Below are 15,370 nucleotides of genomic sequence, written 5' to 3' on the forward strand. Positions count from 1 at the left end.
TGTGCTGCTATAAACATCCTTGAAAGGCCTGGCCAGCTTTTTGGGTAGGATGGGTCTAGGAGCTTTACTCTTAATTCCTTTTTACCCTTCACCTTTGATTTGCAGTCTGTCTCAAGTTTTAATTCTGCTGTGGCTACTTCTCTGCCTTCTATTCAAATGTCATAAAGTAGCACAGTCTCTGTCCTTATTTTGGCCCTTTCTACAAGGTGAATCTCTAATGAGAGGCACCATTTATTCATCATTATAGAAAAATCCTTGCAATCAGCTTTCCCCTAAGTTTCTTAGTATATATTTTGTTTGGTCGAATTAAATGTTCAAATAATGATTTGTTTCCATTTAGGTAATCTCGTTAAAATACACCACACTGATTTTTTAAAAGGGGGTATGTTACATATTTTTACCCCCAGAGAAACTTGTCCAGTTAAAATTCAGTTTAACTGCCATCATTTTATGTTAAATAAAAATTACTTTGGCAAAACAGTGTTTTCTGAATTGTGCATCATTAAATGTGCTATTGGAGAATTGCACATGGAAATAATTTTGTATATTAATTGCATTATACCAATTGCCTGATTAGTTTTCAACATTTGGATAAATGTATTGTGTTTTAACAAAAAGAAATCTGATAGAATTAAGGAAAAACTTCTTAGAAGTTCTTATTTCTAGGATGTTTTTGGTTTAGACAATTTCATTTTAGGTATCTGTTATTTCAAATAAGTCAGTTTGAGGACAGTTGTTTCATGGAATTATGTCTATGCTGATAATTTGCTGTCCTTCAAAGTGACTTTGTTTTAATTTAGATAAAAGGAATTGTTTGAATTATTAATGAAAAATACATGTTTCTTTCATTAGATTCAAATTAGTGTTCTTTTCCAAACCATACATCCTTTTTGGAAACATAGCTATCAATTAAAGATGAGAATAGGATTTAGCACAGCTTTGAGTATTTTTAAGGAAACACAAGACACAGTGATTATTCCTTAGCAGTACAGCTAAAGCAACATGTACATCTACTCATCCAGATAGAAGACTTTGGTTTCTTTTAGACATGCACAATTCATAGCACCAGCATCCAGACAGTATGTTTGGAGCAGTGGTTCTGGACCCCACCACTAGTTTCTCATTCTGCAGATCTCTAGTGGGCCTGTCAGTTTACATTTCTGACAAATTCCCAGGGATATACCGTGTTCCAAGGACTACACTTTGAGAATAGCCCATATGAAAGGAATCTGTGGGAGCTAAGCTTTGAGAGCAGTTGATTGCCTGTTTCCACACCCAGGTCCCGCAACATCATGCTTGGTATTGGCTTGAAATCAGCCATGTCAGCATTTGCTGACTTCCACTCCAGAAGTCAGCAAATGCTACAAATCCAGGCTCATTTTCTTTTCCCAGAGAGCCAATTGTTAAACATTTGTCAACACTCCACTGTCTCTAATAAGCAATAGCCAATAAAATGAGCTGCCAAACAAGTAAATGAATGAAGAATTTGGCATGAATGCCTGATTTTTACAGCATAGAGAATAGCATAAAAGGGACTCAGTATTAGTGGCATGGATGGATGGATGGATAGATGGATGGATGGATGGATGGATGGATGAATGAATGACTTGTAGCCTAAAGTCAAAACTCACATTAGCACTAGGCTCATAGAGATAGAGTAATACATTTTATTCTCAAGAAATCTGAAAATAAAGTTGCTTTGTTACCTTTCAAAGCAACTTTCTTTTAGTCTAGAAAAGAGAAAATTTTAATAAAAGTTCTTCTTGAAAAATATGTATGAATATCTTTAGATTCAAATTAATCTCATGCTCCAAATCAAACAGCTTATTTAGAAATCCAGTTTTTAAACTACTATTTAAAAATTAGGAAATCAAATGAACCACTGTGCAACTGTGTAGGACTCTAAGTATTAATCAGTTTCCTTATTTACAGGTCCATGAAACTCCAGGGGACTTTCTGCTGTGTACTTTAGATTTGGTTGGTTACATAGCTCCAGAATTGTCTAATTTGCATTTAAAAATTAAGAAAAAAGGAAACTCAACTAGTCTGCATTCTTGAAGCATTCAGTTTCAAAGGGGAGGCAGACAGCATACCAAATCTATAAGATGGTCTTCTTATTTTTTAGATAAACATATAGCATTCTGGGCATGCCACTTGGGAAGGTACCATCATCAAATTTATAACCCTGGGCAAGTTACTCCACCTCTTGTGCTGCAGTCTCATCCTCTCAACTATCTAAACTGCATCTGATTTTCACATGTGGTTATAAGAATTTGTATATAGAAATACAAAGTACCTAACGCACCACTTGACACAGGGCAGGTTCCTAGAAATCAGTACTTCTGGTGGTTTATGGATTCTCTTTAATCCCAGATACCCAGATCCAACAAACAATATGCAAATGAGAGCTTCATTGCTTCACATGTGACCCCACAGTATGCTCAAGCATAGAGGTCCCTTTCTATTTTAGTGTGTTTTATTAAAATCAATCTGCTTCAAAACTCCTGATTAAAATATATTACTTGATGAACTATTCTATAAGAACTTTCTTCTGAAAAACTCTTATGCATCCAATGGAATCTTATTTAGCTGACTATTCTTTTTGATTTAAGAAAATGGGCAGACATGTTTTTTTATTACCATACCCTACTTCACAGAGGAAATACATTCAGCCCAGAGATATCAGAATGTCTGGTTCAGACTCCTGTTCCATTGCTTGGACTATGCCACCACCACCAGATTTTTAAAATTTTTATGGCAAAAAGCTAGAGCTCACATAAACAAAAATGAAATTTTATCTTTGTAAAACTAGTGAAACACTTTAATATTCATGGTTGACATAGAAATATAAAAAATTTTATCTTTAATGTCCTGAGTAAGTAGAAAAAGAAAGTTGGAAACATTTTAGAACCCTCTTTTCCTTTAAGCCCCAAGGATTAAAGCATTTGTATGCAGCAAACCACAGGCATTACTGGAAAATCACATGGCTTTTATACTTCCATTTATATTCTAGAAATACAAGAAAACAAAATCTCAGTAATAGATGAATAGAGTAAAACTAAATTACATAATAATCGTAATAAATGAAATTTATGTTCCCAGTGGAAAAGTTCAAATTTAAATGGTTCACTTGCTCCTTTGTGGAAGTCATCAAATATATAGTTCCCCAGGGAAATGGAGGTTTATCAATACTTATCAGACCCGAAAGGATGTTATGCTTTGCAAGTGGGTATGTAAGAACTGACTGTGATAGACTGAAAATTTGATGATCTCTCAGTCTTGCAAGTAACAACTGGTGTCAGTTATTGCTTTTCTTTTAAAAGGATATGTAGGCAAAAGATTCTTGGACAACTCCCAGTTTGTCTCATGCCAGAGAACACAGAGTAAAACAATTTAGAATATTCTTAACTCTTACATATTCTCTTTAGGCCCCATACACACAGTATCATCATCATAAAAACAAAGAATCTGAAAATATTAATTTTGCAATACTTACAAGTTAAAAGCCTAAGGTCAGACGTCACTTAATTCTAAGGAGATATAAAGGGAAATAATGTGTGTTGCAACTCTTTATCAGGTTCCAAAATGATCAGACTAGACATTTAAAACTTACAGGGGGAGAAAAATATTAATGTGAATCTCACTCATGATTGGAGAAACAGAATTCACACTCAGCTTTCCACATACTATATATGCATCCTCATAAACCTGCTATCTTCTTGTAATATTATTATATTTTCTTAATTCAGTGATTTTGAGTAAATGTACCAAGTTTTGCAATTATCATATAAGGTTATTTGTGAGGTACCTATCTCTGGGATATTTGTAAGAAATGCCATTAAAGGATTTTAGTGGTGAGAACACACACATTTATATAGTACTAGGCCTCTTTAGGACTTTTACTGAAAATGTGTTGCATAATACCTGAGATCACATAAACTGGAGTAAAGCAGCCTGGCTTCACGTCTGTTTAGCTACGAACTAGGGATGCCATTTTGAGTCCCCTAAACTCTCAACTCTTGTGAAGCTCCAATGAGGAAATACTTGCAAAATCCCTAGAACAGTGCTCGGCCCATAGCATGCACCATAGAATTCTTTGCTCTTTAATTAACATTATTCTAATGAGGAAGAAAAGAGAATAATCACCTAAGGTCACAACAATTTGAAGTCACACATTTTTAGAGAAGTAGGACTAGCTGAGCAAGATTTCTCTGAGATCCAACAAACAATATGCAAATGTTATCCTTCAAGATACTGATGTAAAAACTCAAAAAAAAATTTTTTAATAAAGTGAATCTTTCAGAAGTCTTGTTTTAAATATACAAAAAGCCTATTGATTAGAACTATATTCTACTTAGTATTATTAAAACAAAAACCCTCTATTATTCCTAATATATCCTTTATATTTACTTTAGCATCTACTATTTAGGAGACACTCTACTAAGTACATTAAGGAATAGGGAAATAAATAATGCAATGCCCCTACTTGAATGTAGCTTAGAATTAGTGAGAGTTAAAAACATATACTCAAAAAATGAAACAAAAAAAGAGTATAAAGGAGAAATAAGTAACAAAGTGATCTACCTCCTGCTTCACAGCTGGAACCCTGCATTATAAAGGGTGCATGAAACTTTAAAGATCTTTAGACACCTGTATACCATCATTAACAATGACTTGCCTTCATTGATTGTCTTAGAGTAATATGTGACCGAGGACCCATTTCTCAGTACATATGGGCCTTTCTTTACAATTTTAAAGAGAGAAAAAGGAGACTTCATTATTAATATTTATAATGTAATTAAAGTCAAAGTTATCGAACATCCATATAAAACCACTTAAAGGGTTATATATGACCACAAGGGGAAAAAATTGGCTTTTACCCTTTTTATGTATCTTTATTTTAATGCTTTACTTTAGAATTTTAGAAACTTGAACAAGAACTACTCTCTAGAAGTTCTTACTTTCCTATTAATGTTTAGATTAACAGAATTAATCTAAATTTCTGAATTTCTTTCTGAAAAAGATTCTGAAATAGTATTGGGTAATTTATTTATATGGTGATGATGATGGAGGTGGTGTTGATGGTGGTGATGGTACTAATAGCTAACATTTAATTTAGCTATGTTATGCATTTTTAAATGTTCACTTGATATAGATAGACCTCAAATTAACTGTAAAAGGGAGAAACATTTATTAGTACTTACTAAAAAGAAAAGTGAAATGTATTAGTAATCAAGTCATTTATCCAAGGTCAAAAATTAATTAATACTTGCATGACCAGAATTCAGATTCAGATTTGTGAAGCTCCAAATTCTTTATATTTAACTCTAGCTGATACTAGAACTCAGCAAATCCCCTTAGAAGAGAGTCAAATTAAAGACGGAGAACAGTTGATATGTAACTGTATTTAGAAAGCAATTTTCTAGTCTTTGCCAGTTTTAATGATGTTAAATGTTAGGATAATTAAATATGTAGGAGGCAAAATATTGATTGACATTTCTAATATTTATTTTTAAAGTTGATATCTGAGACAGGCTATCCTATCAAAGATCCCAGCACACATGAACCCTTTTTAAACACTTCAACAAAGACAACTTCAAATGTGTTCACAATTCTGCAGAATGATTCAGATTGTCCTCAGATCAAAACCTGTTTATTCTCAGTCAGCAAACAATGCAACATGATTAGACTCCAGTGGTAAGAACCAGCAGAAATGTTAATACAGCTTTTCATCCTTTCCCAGGCTTGAATTTTACAAATTTAAGTATCGGTGTCTGGAAATTTAAACAGTTGTCTTGAGGAGGGAGTAGTAGTCACTCACATTTTGGAGCAGTCTCTCTATCCTCGGCTCCCATATGTCCATTTTTGAACCCATTTTCAGTTTTCCCAGACAGTATCCCATGTTGCAGGGTCTTTAGTGTTCACTTTATTATTTCATGCCAATTTCCAGTTACACCTCTTGCCTATATAGTGAAAAGAGAGTATGTTCCCGACTCTGTGTTATGTATGGGTGCCATTGTCTTCCTGGGTCCTGTTTCGTTGTTCCTGTTAACGTTTTTGCCTGCTCTTACACCATGGTTAAATTTGTAACCAGATTGTAAAGCCATCCAGTACCTATTTACAAATTTCACTGAAAATCATATTTTTTAATCTGCATTTTCCATTTATCTCAGTTTCTTAGACTTTATGTTTGTCCATTTTATGAATTTTTATAAGCCTTCTCAAAGCTTTTAGAAGGCAGCAGTAATAATTGATAGACCTGGTACTTTAAAAAGTTATAGAAAAGAGACTAGATAGAGATACACTGTCATTCCCAGGCCCCTAGAAATGCCTCTGTTAAGCATTTTATTTATAAACTCTGATATACACATATTTCAAGAGCAGAAACCAACAATGCCTTAACATCAATGTCTCTAGAGAATATTTGGCACACAAATATAGGTTCCTTCTGTTTTTAATACTATTTGGAGTAAGAGTATCTTACTAAATGGAACTTTTATGGCATTTAAAGCAGATGATGAAATTATTCTTTTGTGATTTCTACATACTGAGGGAATGTGGCAGGATAACAAGTAAATTACTCATTTGCACTTTTCTCAGTGGGAGAACACACTTATTTTGTGATCTATTTCTGAGAATTGAAATTCAGTCTATCTCCTTGGAAATATATATATTTCTTAATTAGCTTCCTTAATGTCAGCTATGAATGTCTTTCCCTCAGTAGTGCTCATTGGTTTATATTTTAACCTCTTTAATAAAAAGACATGGGAGGGCCGGCTAAGTTGTTTCTCTGTTGCAGCGTGGAGACGATCAATGATGGAAACTTTCACATCGTGGAACTGCTTGCACTGGATCAGAGTCTTTCCCTCTCCGTCGATGGGGGAAGCCCCAAAATCATCACCAACTTGTCAAAACAGTCTACTCTGAATTTTGACTCCCCACTCTACGTAGGAGGTAATCCCACTTCCCAATTCATGGCTTCCCATACCCTATGGTGGTTCACAACCTAGACTAATTCTGAAGTTATTGATGCCGGATGCCATAGTTATTGACCAATGCTGATCCATCTGAAAGATAGCCAGCAAGGACAGAGCAGAAAGAGCCAAAGATGAGTGTTAAGAGATCATTTTGTAATCTTGGCTGTGTGGGTCTGACAACATGTGTCATTGGGATAGAGGACATTAATTAATATTTCTTCTGTGCCTACCACACGCTAGGTGATTTGTACGTCAGATCATCAAATCTTCTATTTACCTATACTATAGAAAAACAAAGATGGTGTTCAAATCAGACTGAAAAAAATGATGAAACAAGCACAAGGTAACCTGGGGAGTAGGGGCCCCACCCCAGTTTCCTTAAGAAGTCAAAACCCTTCCTGCTAAGCCACATGTGACCCTGTGAGAGCTTCTGCACTACCAGCTGCTCATGAATGACTTATATGTACAGTCTGTATCAGCCACTACCAAGGGGTTCTGCTTAGCCAAGACCTTCACCTGAATGGGCAAGAGAGGAGGCTGGGAAGGTAGAGCAGGGCTGGAAATGATGTAGAGAAGATGCAGGACTTAACTTGTATTCGGCAAGAAGGAAAATTAGTAAATGTGTGAGGGAAGGAGGTACAAGCAAAGTTTTAAAGGAGCCCAGGAGAGAAGACCCACAAAGCAGAGAGCCCCCACTCCTGTTTCCATCAGGAGGAATGAGTATAAACTAGAGACACAGAATTTTAGAAGTTAGAGAAAGGAACAAGAGAGGAGGCCATGTTGACTTGAGGCACATTGAATTAAATTACATTGGGTTAAGTTGATAAAATTAACTCATTTTACAGAAAAAATAAGTATGAAGAGGTCAGGGAACCTGATTTCTTCGCTATGACAGGTATTTTCATGAAGTTAATATCATCTCCTACAAAACAGTAACTCTAGGATTCTACACAATTATCTCAACCCCAAAAGGCTTCCTTCAGAGGATTTTTAAAAATTATTCTCTAAGTCCATAGTCCTTCTGCTTTTAAATGTTTCAGTAGTTAAGTGGTAACACTTTTATAGAGTTTTTTTTTTTTTTTAGAAAGAGTTCAGTCTTTGGTGTCCTTCTGTAAACATCTGTGGAGCAACTACAATATGCTGGGACCTAAGTTAAGTTAATGGATACATAAAGGATACCAAGTGGAAAAAGAAATGCCCCATCTGCTCCCAGGGATGTAGGGGATGAAAGTGCCTCTTCTTGTAGCCACCATGCCTTGTGATTAAAGGGTTGCATAATGAGTCTGCTTAGAAAGTTAGCTAATCTAATTGCTTCATGGGAATCACAACCATGAGACTCATTAAAAAACAAAAGCTTTCCATTCTTGCTTGTATTCCATTTAACAGTTAACAGGGCTGCTTTCAGATGGGCGAAGCAAGTAAGTCATAGCTGTCCCTGTGATTTGGAAGAAGTTACCTTTATTGAGTTCAAACTATATGCCCAACACAACAAAACCTTAGGAAGTAGATATTACTTTCTCTGCTTCAAAGTTCCCAAAGGACAATCTCAAGGACTTTTTACAACTTGTCCAAGTTCACAAAACTATTTTGTAGTAGACACCTCATTTAAGTCCAGATCTGTCTGATGCCAAAGCCACCTGCATTGCCACTCACTTCTTAAGAAAAATCAGAAAGCAAAGCAAAACAATCTAAGTTATGTGGCTTTTGGTTGTTTATTTCTGGACTTGACCTTTACTGGATTTTATTGTGCTTTTATTAGAAACCATTCCACTGAATCTTTTAAAACCTCTTTGGAATATAGTGCAAACATATTTTTTTTCTCAAATATAGAATGAGATTGTTTAGATCATAACATTTTTCTAAAAAAGGAAAAAAAGTATTCTAAGCTAAAAAATGAAAAATACTAGTCCTACTGAGGGTGGAGTATCTGGAAGAATCCAGACAAGGCCTCTGTCCATCCAGTCCTGAAGAAAACCACCTCCATCCCAGCCTCATTGCCAGCAAACACATTGGTTGTACTTCCTTCCAACTCAGAGGGTGGTTGCAAGGATGATTCAGATTTTAAAAATACAAGGAATCTTGTAAGAACACAGCTTCGAATGCTGCATGGCAGAGGTATGAGAAGCTGAGTCAGCAGAGGAAAGTGAGGTAAACATGTCCAGTCTGAAAACAGGGCCACCCCTAAGGACAACTGTCTGAACGTGATGCATCCTGTTGTGTCTCACAGAAGTGTTCTCTAGAAAAATGGAGAGGCGGCTTAACTTACCCTGGGCTTATTAACTACTTGTAACATAGTCTTTATTCAACACAAAAAGATTTGATCTTTATGTCTTTCTGTTAAACAGTTCAACCAGAACATTTATTACCTAATGGGCAGGTAAGGCCCTGATATGAAGATCCATGCATATATTACAGATCTGCTCGTGCTGCCATTGACATCAATCTTGATACTTGGTCCCTTTATTGGTCCAGTTTGGAAACCTGCAGAGTCTGTTACGTCTAACAATAGTCTATTTATTGATTAATCCATCTAAGATCCATGGCATAGATGAAGGGCTTTATAAATATCATTGATATTCTACTTTTATCAGTTAAGATCTAGCTCCCTAGTCAAGCACATAGGAAGGTTAACTCGAAAGAGTTTATGGCTGGGCATGTAGCTCAGTACTTACTGTGCATGTAACCTTGGTTTCAATATCAAGCACCTCCCCCCGCCAAAACCCCACAGATCATAGATATTTGAAATGTTTTTTGGTTCCATGATAGCCTATTAATAGTTAAATATAAATACATACATACATACACACACACACACACACACACACACACACACAGTACTATAATCAAAACTAGACCTTTTATAAGTTTGAGTTTGGAGACTTAACAGGCACACACTCACTAATTGTTTCTCCCTGCTGAGAATTTTTGCCAATCTGTATTCAGTAGATGTGCACATATGGGGATCATACCTTCATCAAAATGAGCCATTAAAGATAACTTTGGAAGAAGTTCATTTCTAACCTCTGAAGAAAGGACCATAACCATGTGGATATTAAGGCCCACATTTTTATGATGGATGGATATGATTAAGTTAGAAAGACTCACCCCAGAGCAAGAAATTTCCTGTCACTAGTCCTTTCCTGGATGGTAAATTTTGTCCCTTTGACCCTGCTGTAGCAGCCCAATTTCCAAGGCCAGACACACACACACAGTAAAAAACTGTGCACATGGAAATGCAAAGCCCAGACTTGCAATTCAGGTCTAAGTATGACCATGGACCACCTGCCCTGCATGTTGGCATTTAGAATTCTGCATCCATTTCCCTCCCATCAAGGTCAGAATCTCAGGATGGGGAGATTTAACATTACCTCTAATGGTTCTGATGTGTGTCAAGCTTAGACACAAATGTTCTGGTCCATCTGTTAGTGATATAGATGAGAACACTAAGCCCTAGAGAAGGGAAATGCCTGGCCCAAATGCACTCAAAACCAAAAGAGAAGACTTGACTGATACTCTAGTGGTTTTGTGACCCTTGCTGCCTGATTTTGGTACCTGCTAGGACTCTAATGAGGATCCTTGAATGGCAAAAGGGACAGTGGCATAAGGAAGGGTCTCAATGAGATTCCCATGGTTCTCAGTGTCAATAACAAACATCCCCTGGAGAGTGAGAGCTTTGATATTTCAAGTCCAGAACTTGCAGTCAGTACACCAGAGTCCAGGCGCAGCTGGTGCATGAGCATACCCAGACAGACTTGGCACTCTGAAGGCCTCTGGCTCCTTCCCTTTGCCCCACATGACCTGGATGGTTACCCCCCTGCAGGATGCAATCCAGAAACTATTTCAGCTTCTGGCTCAGGTCATGGAAAGATTCCTTCAGTTTGCCAAAACAAAAGTTACCAGATAACTGTCACTAGTGGAATATTTATGTACCAAGATTTCAAATACTGTGTTTTTGAAGGAATTTCGTTTGTCTTCTTGATTGTTTGAGAAAATGAAGGCTTCACTCTCAATTAGGAAAAATGCATGATGTGAATGAATTGCCATCTGGATAAGAAGCAGGGGCAATATTTTCAGGTACTGACATCCCTAACTGAGCTGGGGACATTGCCCTTGGTGTATTGGGTTAGTTGCTTATTTATAGAATTAGGCAGAACTGGGGAAAATGGTCACTGTGAACCCCAGCTCTCAGCCTCCAAGACTTGGTGGACTGCACCTTAACTTCAGGACTAAGGAGGTTTATCTCATTGGCCTAACTCTAATCTGAACTTGCTGAGTAACATTGACCATGTTGCCCAAGCTTTCTAGATCTGGGTCCTTCATCTTTTAAAATAAGGGGTAGAATTAGGGGATTACAAATTGTGCTTTGTGGAATTCCCAGGCTTCCTACAGATGGTGGTATCTGGAATGGGTGGGGTTGGATAGAGAGAAAGAAACATTAGTCTGCTCCCCAGTCTTTAAGTACAGTATCTCTGCTTCTAGGTTTTATATATGTATGTTTATGTGCAAAGTTTTTGTTTGAAACAAATTTTAAAATTTAATGATTGAGTTCTTTATTCTAGCAGTGCATTAGAAGTACCTAGAACATCTTCCAAAACCAAAAACAATATCCCTGTCTTCTCTACCCCACCATCCCCACCCACATATCCTGTTGGCTGGGCTGAGGTCCTAAGTACCTACATTTCTGGGTAGTAAAGAATTGATAAGATTCTGCAAAGAATCTGACCTCTAATGTGGTGTCCACTCAGGCATGCCAGGGAAGAACAACGTGGCATCTCTGCGCCAAGCACCCGGGCAGAATGGCACCAGCTTCCATGGCTGCATCCGGAACCTCTACATCAATAGTGAGCTGCAGGACTTCCGGAAGGTGCCCATGCAGACAGGCATTCTGCCCGGCTGTGAGCCGTGCCACAAGAAGGTGTGTGCCCATGGCAGGTGCCAGCCCAGCAGCCCATCAGGCTTCACGTGCGAGTGTGAGGAAGGATGGATGGGCCCCCTCTGTGACCAGCGGACCAATGACCCCTGTCTTGGAAATAAGTAAGTTTGGGCTGCTTTTTAGTTGAACACATAAGCTCAACCCTCCAAGCAAAGCCCAAGAGAGGAAGGGAGGCAGGCTGGCAGGTATAGGGAAATGGGACAGAATGAAGACAGCCCATCAGCACTCTGTGGCTTATATGCAGTCATCCTCTGTTCCCATCTGACCTCCTACACCAAACGCACTTTCACCCCTGTGTTCCTTCTCCCCTGTAGATGCGTACATGGCACGTGCTTGCCCATCAATGCCTTCTCCTACAGCTGTAAGTGCCTGGAGGGCCATGGAGGTGTCCTCTGTGATGAAGAAGAGGATCTTTTCAATCCCTGCCAGACGATCAAGTGCAAGCATGGGAAGTGCAGGCTCTCGGGACTCGGACAGCCCTACTGTGAATGCAGCAGTGGATACACTGGGGACAGCTGCGACCAAGGTGAGCCAGCCCAGCTGTGCAGCTCCTTCTCTTGGCCAAGCAGGAGGAGTGCCCCATCTTTGATGAGAGAGAAAGGGTGAAAGAAACAGGCAGAGGGGTGACAGGAGAAAATCCCAGGTCCTCGTGTTACTGTTTGTTACAGCTTTTGATTTATTTTCAAGTGTCATGAAGGCACCAGATGTGAAGTGTCCTTAACTCCCACCACAAGATGGCTTTCAGATTTCTCGTCACAACCTGATTTACTCCGAAAATTCTCTATTTTACCTTTTGTAAAGGTAATTCTCCTTTTGACCTTTTACAGAAGGCCCATTAACTTATTAATTCACCTGCAGCCTTTACCTGCCTTTCTCATGCACATATATTATTAATTCATCTTCTAGCACAGAGAAGAGGGCGCCACTAATTCTGCTCTGGTTTTAGCCCAAAAATCACCTTTGACTTCAAAGTCACTGATTTTTCCATAGCAAATTACGCAGGCGAGAGGGATGGGAACAGACACTTTTCAGCCCATCACTTTGTTTCCATGATCAGAACTTGCCTTGTCTCCACCTGGCATGGACTGTGCTTGGTGTATCAGCAGCAGGACAAGACAGGAAGAGCATGCCTGCTGAAGCTTTCAGCAGATGTCTCCTTTTTGAACTACTTCATATTAGGGTAATTTATGAAGTCAGTGGGATGTTACTTGCATTAAGTAACAGATTGGGTAATATTAAACTCCAGGTCTAATAAATTAAATTGCATTCTCTCTTAAACTGCTCCCCGTGGTAAACAAAACCAGCTGTTAGTCTTGTAAAAACAGAAGATGTGTATTTTTTTTCTTTTTTCTTTGCAATAAAGGAAAAGATTTAGGAATCCAATTTTCTTGTCAGTGTAATGGCATTGTATTTATAGTCTACATATATAGCATTCACTTTGCTGGAAATAAAGGCCCAAAAGACACATTTTTTTTTCAAGGAACAGCAGGCTGTGCCACCGACCCAAGATATGTAATAAAAACATAACACTAAAAGTAGCACTTACAAAAAAAAAAAAGGGCAGAGAGACAGCATCCACTGAATTGAGATGTGGACTCACAGTCATTGACTGCGATTTTTTTCTGTTCTTTTCTAGAAATTTCTTGTCGAGGGGAACGGATAAGAGATTATTACCAAAAGCAGCAGGGCTACGCAGCCTGCCAAACCACCAAGAAGGTCTCACGCCTGGAATGTAAAGGCGGGTGTGCAGGGGCCCAGTGCTGTGGTCCTCTGAGGAGCAAGCGGCGGAAATACTCTTTCGAATGCACGGACGGGTCCTCCTTTGTGGATGAGGTTGAGAAGGTGGTAAAGTGTGGCTGCACGCGGTGTGCGTCCTAGGCATGGTCCCAGCACCTTCCACCTCTGACACAGGTTGTCTACTTCTTGACCGTGTTGGACTAATTTATGCTTCATAGTGGAAATATTTGAAATATATTGTAAAATACAGAACAGACTTATTTTTATTATGAGAATAAAGACTTTTTTCTGCATTTGAAAAAAAAATAATAATAAAATAAAAGACTTGCTTAAACTAAAGCTTCCCCTACACTGGAGAAGTGTGAAGAAAGTTATACGTGGTGGCATTACAGCAACCGTGGGAACGGTTGCAACACAGATCTGTCTTTGCAACAAGCTGAAGACTCGCAGAAGCACATGGAGACTGAGGAGCTACTGTGCACCGACCTGTACTTGCCCAGAGCATAAAATGTGTGTCCCACCTTCACATCAAGCACAAGTGTGTGAGTGAGACTGCCAGGCAGGGGTTGGAATTCCAGAATTTACAGATAGAGCAAGCTGATAAGAAATATTTTGTGCAAAATATAAAGTATCCTGAAGATCTGGGTTCCATTCACGAAAGGACTGGGAGTGAAGTGCTGACTCACCCTACCTTCTTTCTAAATGTCCGCAGAAGCAGCACACAAAAGTGTTCATCTACCATTTTCCAGTATTAATTTTTTGTAATATAAACGATAAAGGAGATGATAAAGAACCAATAGATTATTGATAAATAAATTAGTAATAATATGAATTTTTGTTTCTATGACTTCTAAACAGCCCTATACAGTATTCAGTTTCAATGAGGAATATTTATTGTATCAAAGTACATTGTACTTAACGTTTTAGGCCATTCTTTTGCTGTTTCTTGATGCTTTAATATATATTAATTTATAATTATCCTGATTTTTTGTACATTTTTCAAACTTAAATATCAGGATTTTTTTTTTTATTTTTTGGCAATAGTACTAACATAGGTTTATCTTGGGATAAATATGTGTTGGTCTGTTTATTGACCTGAACATCCGACCACTGGTGTCACAGACCTACTGGCCTCATTTAGGACAGCTGCAAAGAGCATGCAGAGTCTAAGAGTAGGAAAAGGACATCTGTGTGAGACAGTCATCATATAGGAAGAAGTGGCCCCTCTACACATGTCTTTACAGAAGAGAAATGGTGTGTAGCAATTGACACTAGAAAGTAGACCTTTTACAAATTAATATCTCCTTGACATTTTTTTGCCCTTTTATTGATTGGTGGGAAGGGAAACTGTCATGTCAAAAACTGTATTTTTTTTCCAAAAATAAAACTCCTTTATTACCTTCATGTTCCCATGTTAACATATTTGCTGCTAAATTACATTGTAGAATTGATGATGATCTATAGTGGACTCTGCTTTTCCCTCACTAAAATCCCAGGGTGCCCTGTAATGATGCAGATGTTTCTCCCTCAACCCCCAAAAAAATCTTTTTAAAAAAAGAAAATTAGATGTACATGTGTAATTCAGTGTGCTTTGTCTTTCTCCAGACTAATATCAGTTACACTACTGATGTTTGTAAATTAAACAGATATTTACTTCATTAACAGCTTGGTGGTTTTCTTAGAAATTGCACAATACTTAGAGGTCCTGCTTTAACAATTTCTA

At 37.9% G+C, this 15,370-nt stretch overlaps 1 protein-coding gene across 2 annotated transcripts in view; it reads left to right on the forward strand.

Annotated features, from left to right (window-relative positions):
• SLIT2 (slit guidance ligand 2) overlaps positions 1-15,164 on the forward strand; it is a 329,247-nt gene extending 314,083 nt beyond the window's left edge. For both annotated transcript variants that reach the window (XM_081304246.1, XM_081304247.1), the window contains 4 exons: positions 6,800-6,954; positions 11,723-12,011; positions 12,225-12,436; positions 13,547-15,164. In XM_081304246.1, coding sequence (XP_081160372.1) covers positions 6,800-6,954; positions 11,723-12,011; positions 12,225-12,436; positions 13,547-13,788 — 898 coding nt within the window. In that variant the 3' untranslated portion in view covers positions 13,789-15,164. The remainder of the gene's footprint in view (positions 1-6,799; positions 6,955-11,722; positions 12,012-12,224; positions 12,437-13,546) is intronic.
• The last annotated feature ends 206 nt before the right edge of the window (positions 15,165-15,370 follow it).

Source organism: Spermophilus citellus (assembly GCF_964194105.1).
Source record: "Spermophilus citellus genome assembly, chromosome: 8".
In the NCBI taxonomy this organism is placed as follows: Eukaryota; Metazoa; Chordata; class Mammalia; order Rodentia; family Sciuridae; genus Spermophilus; species Spermophilus citellus.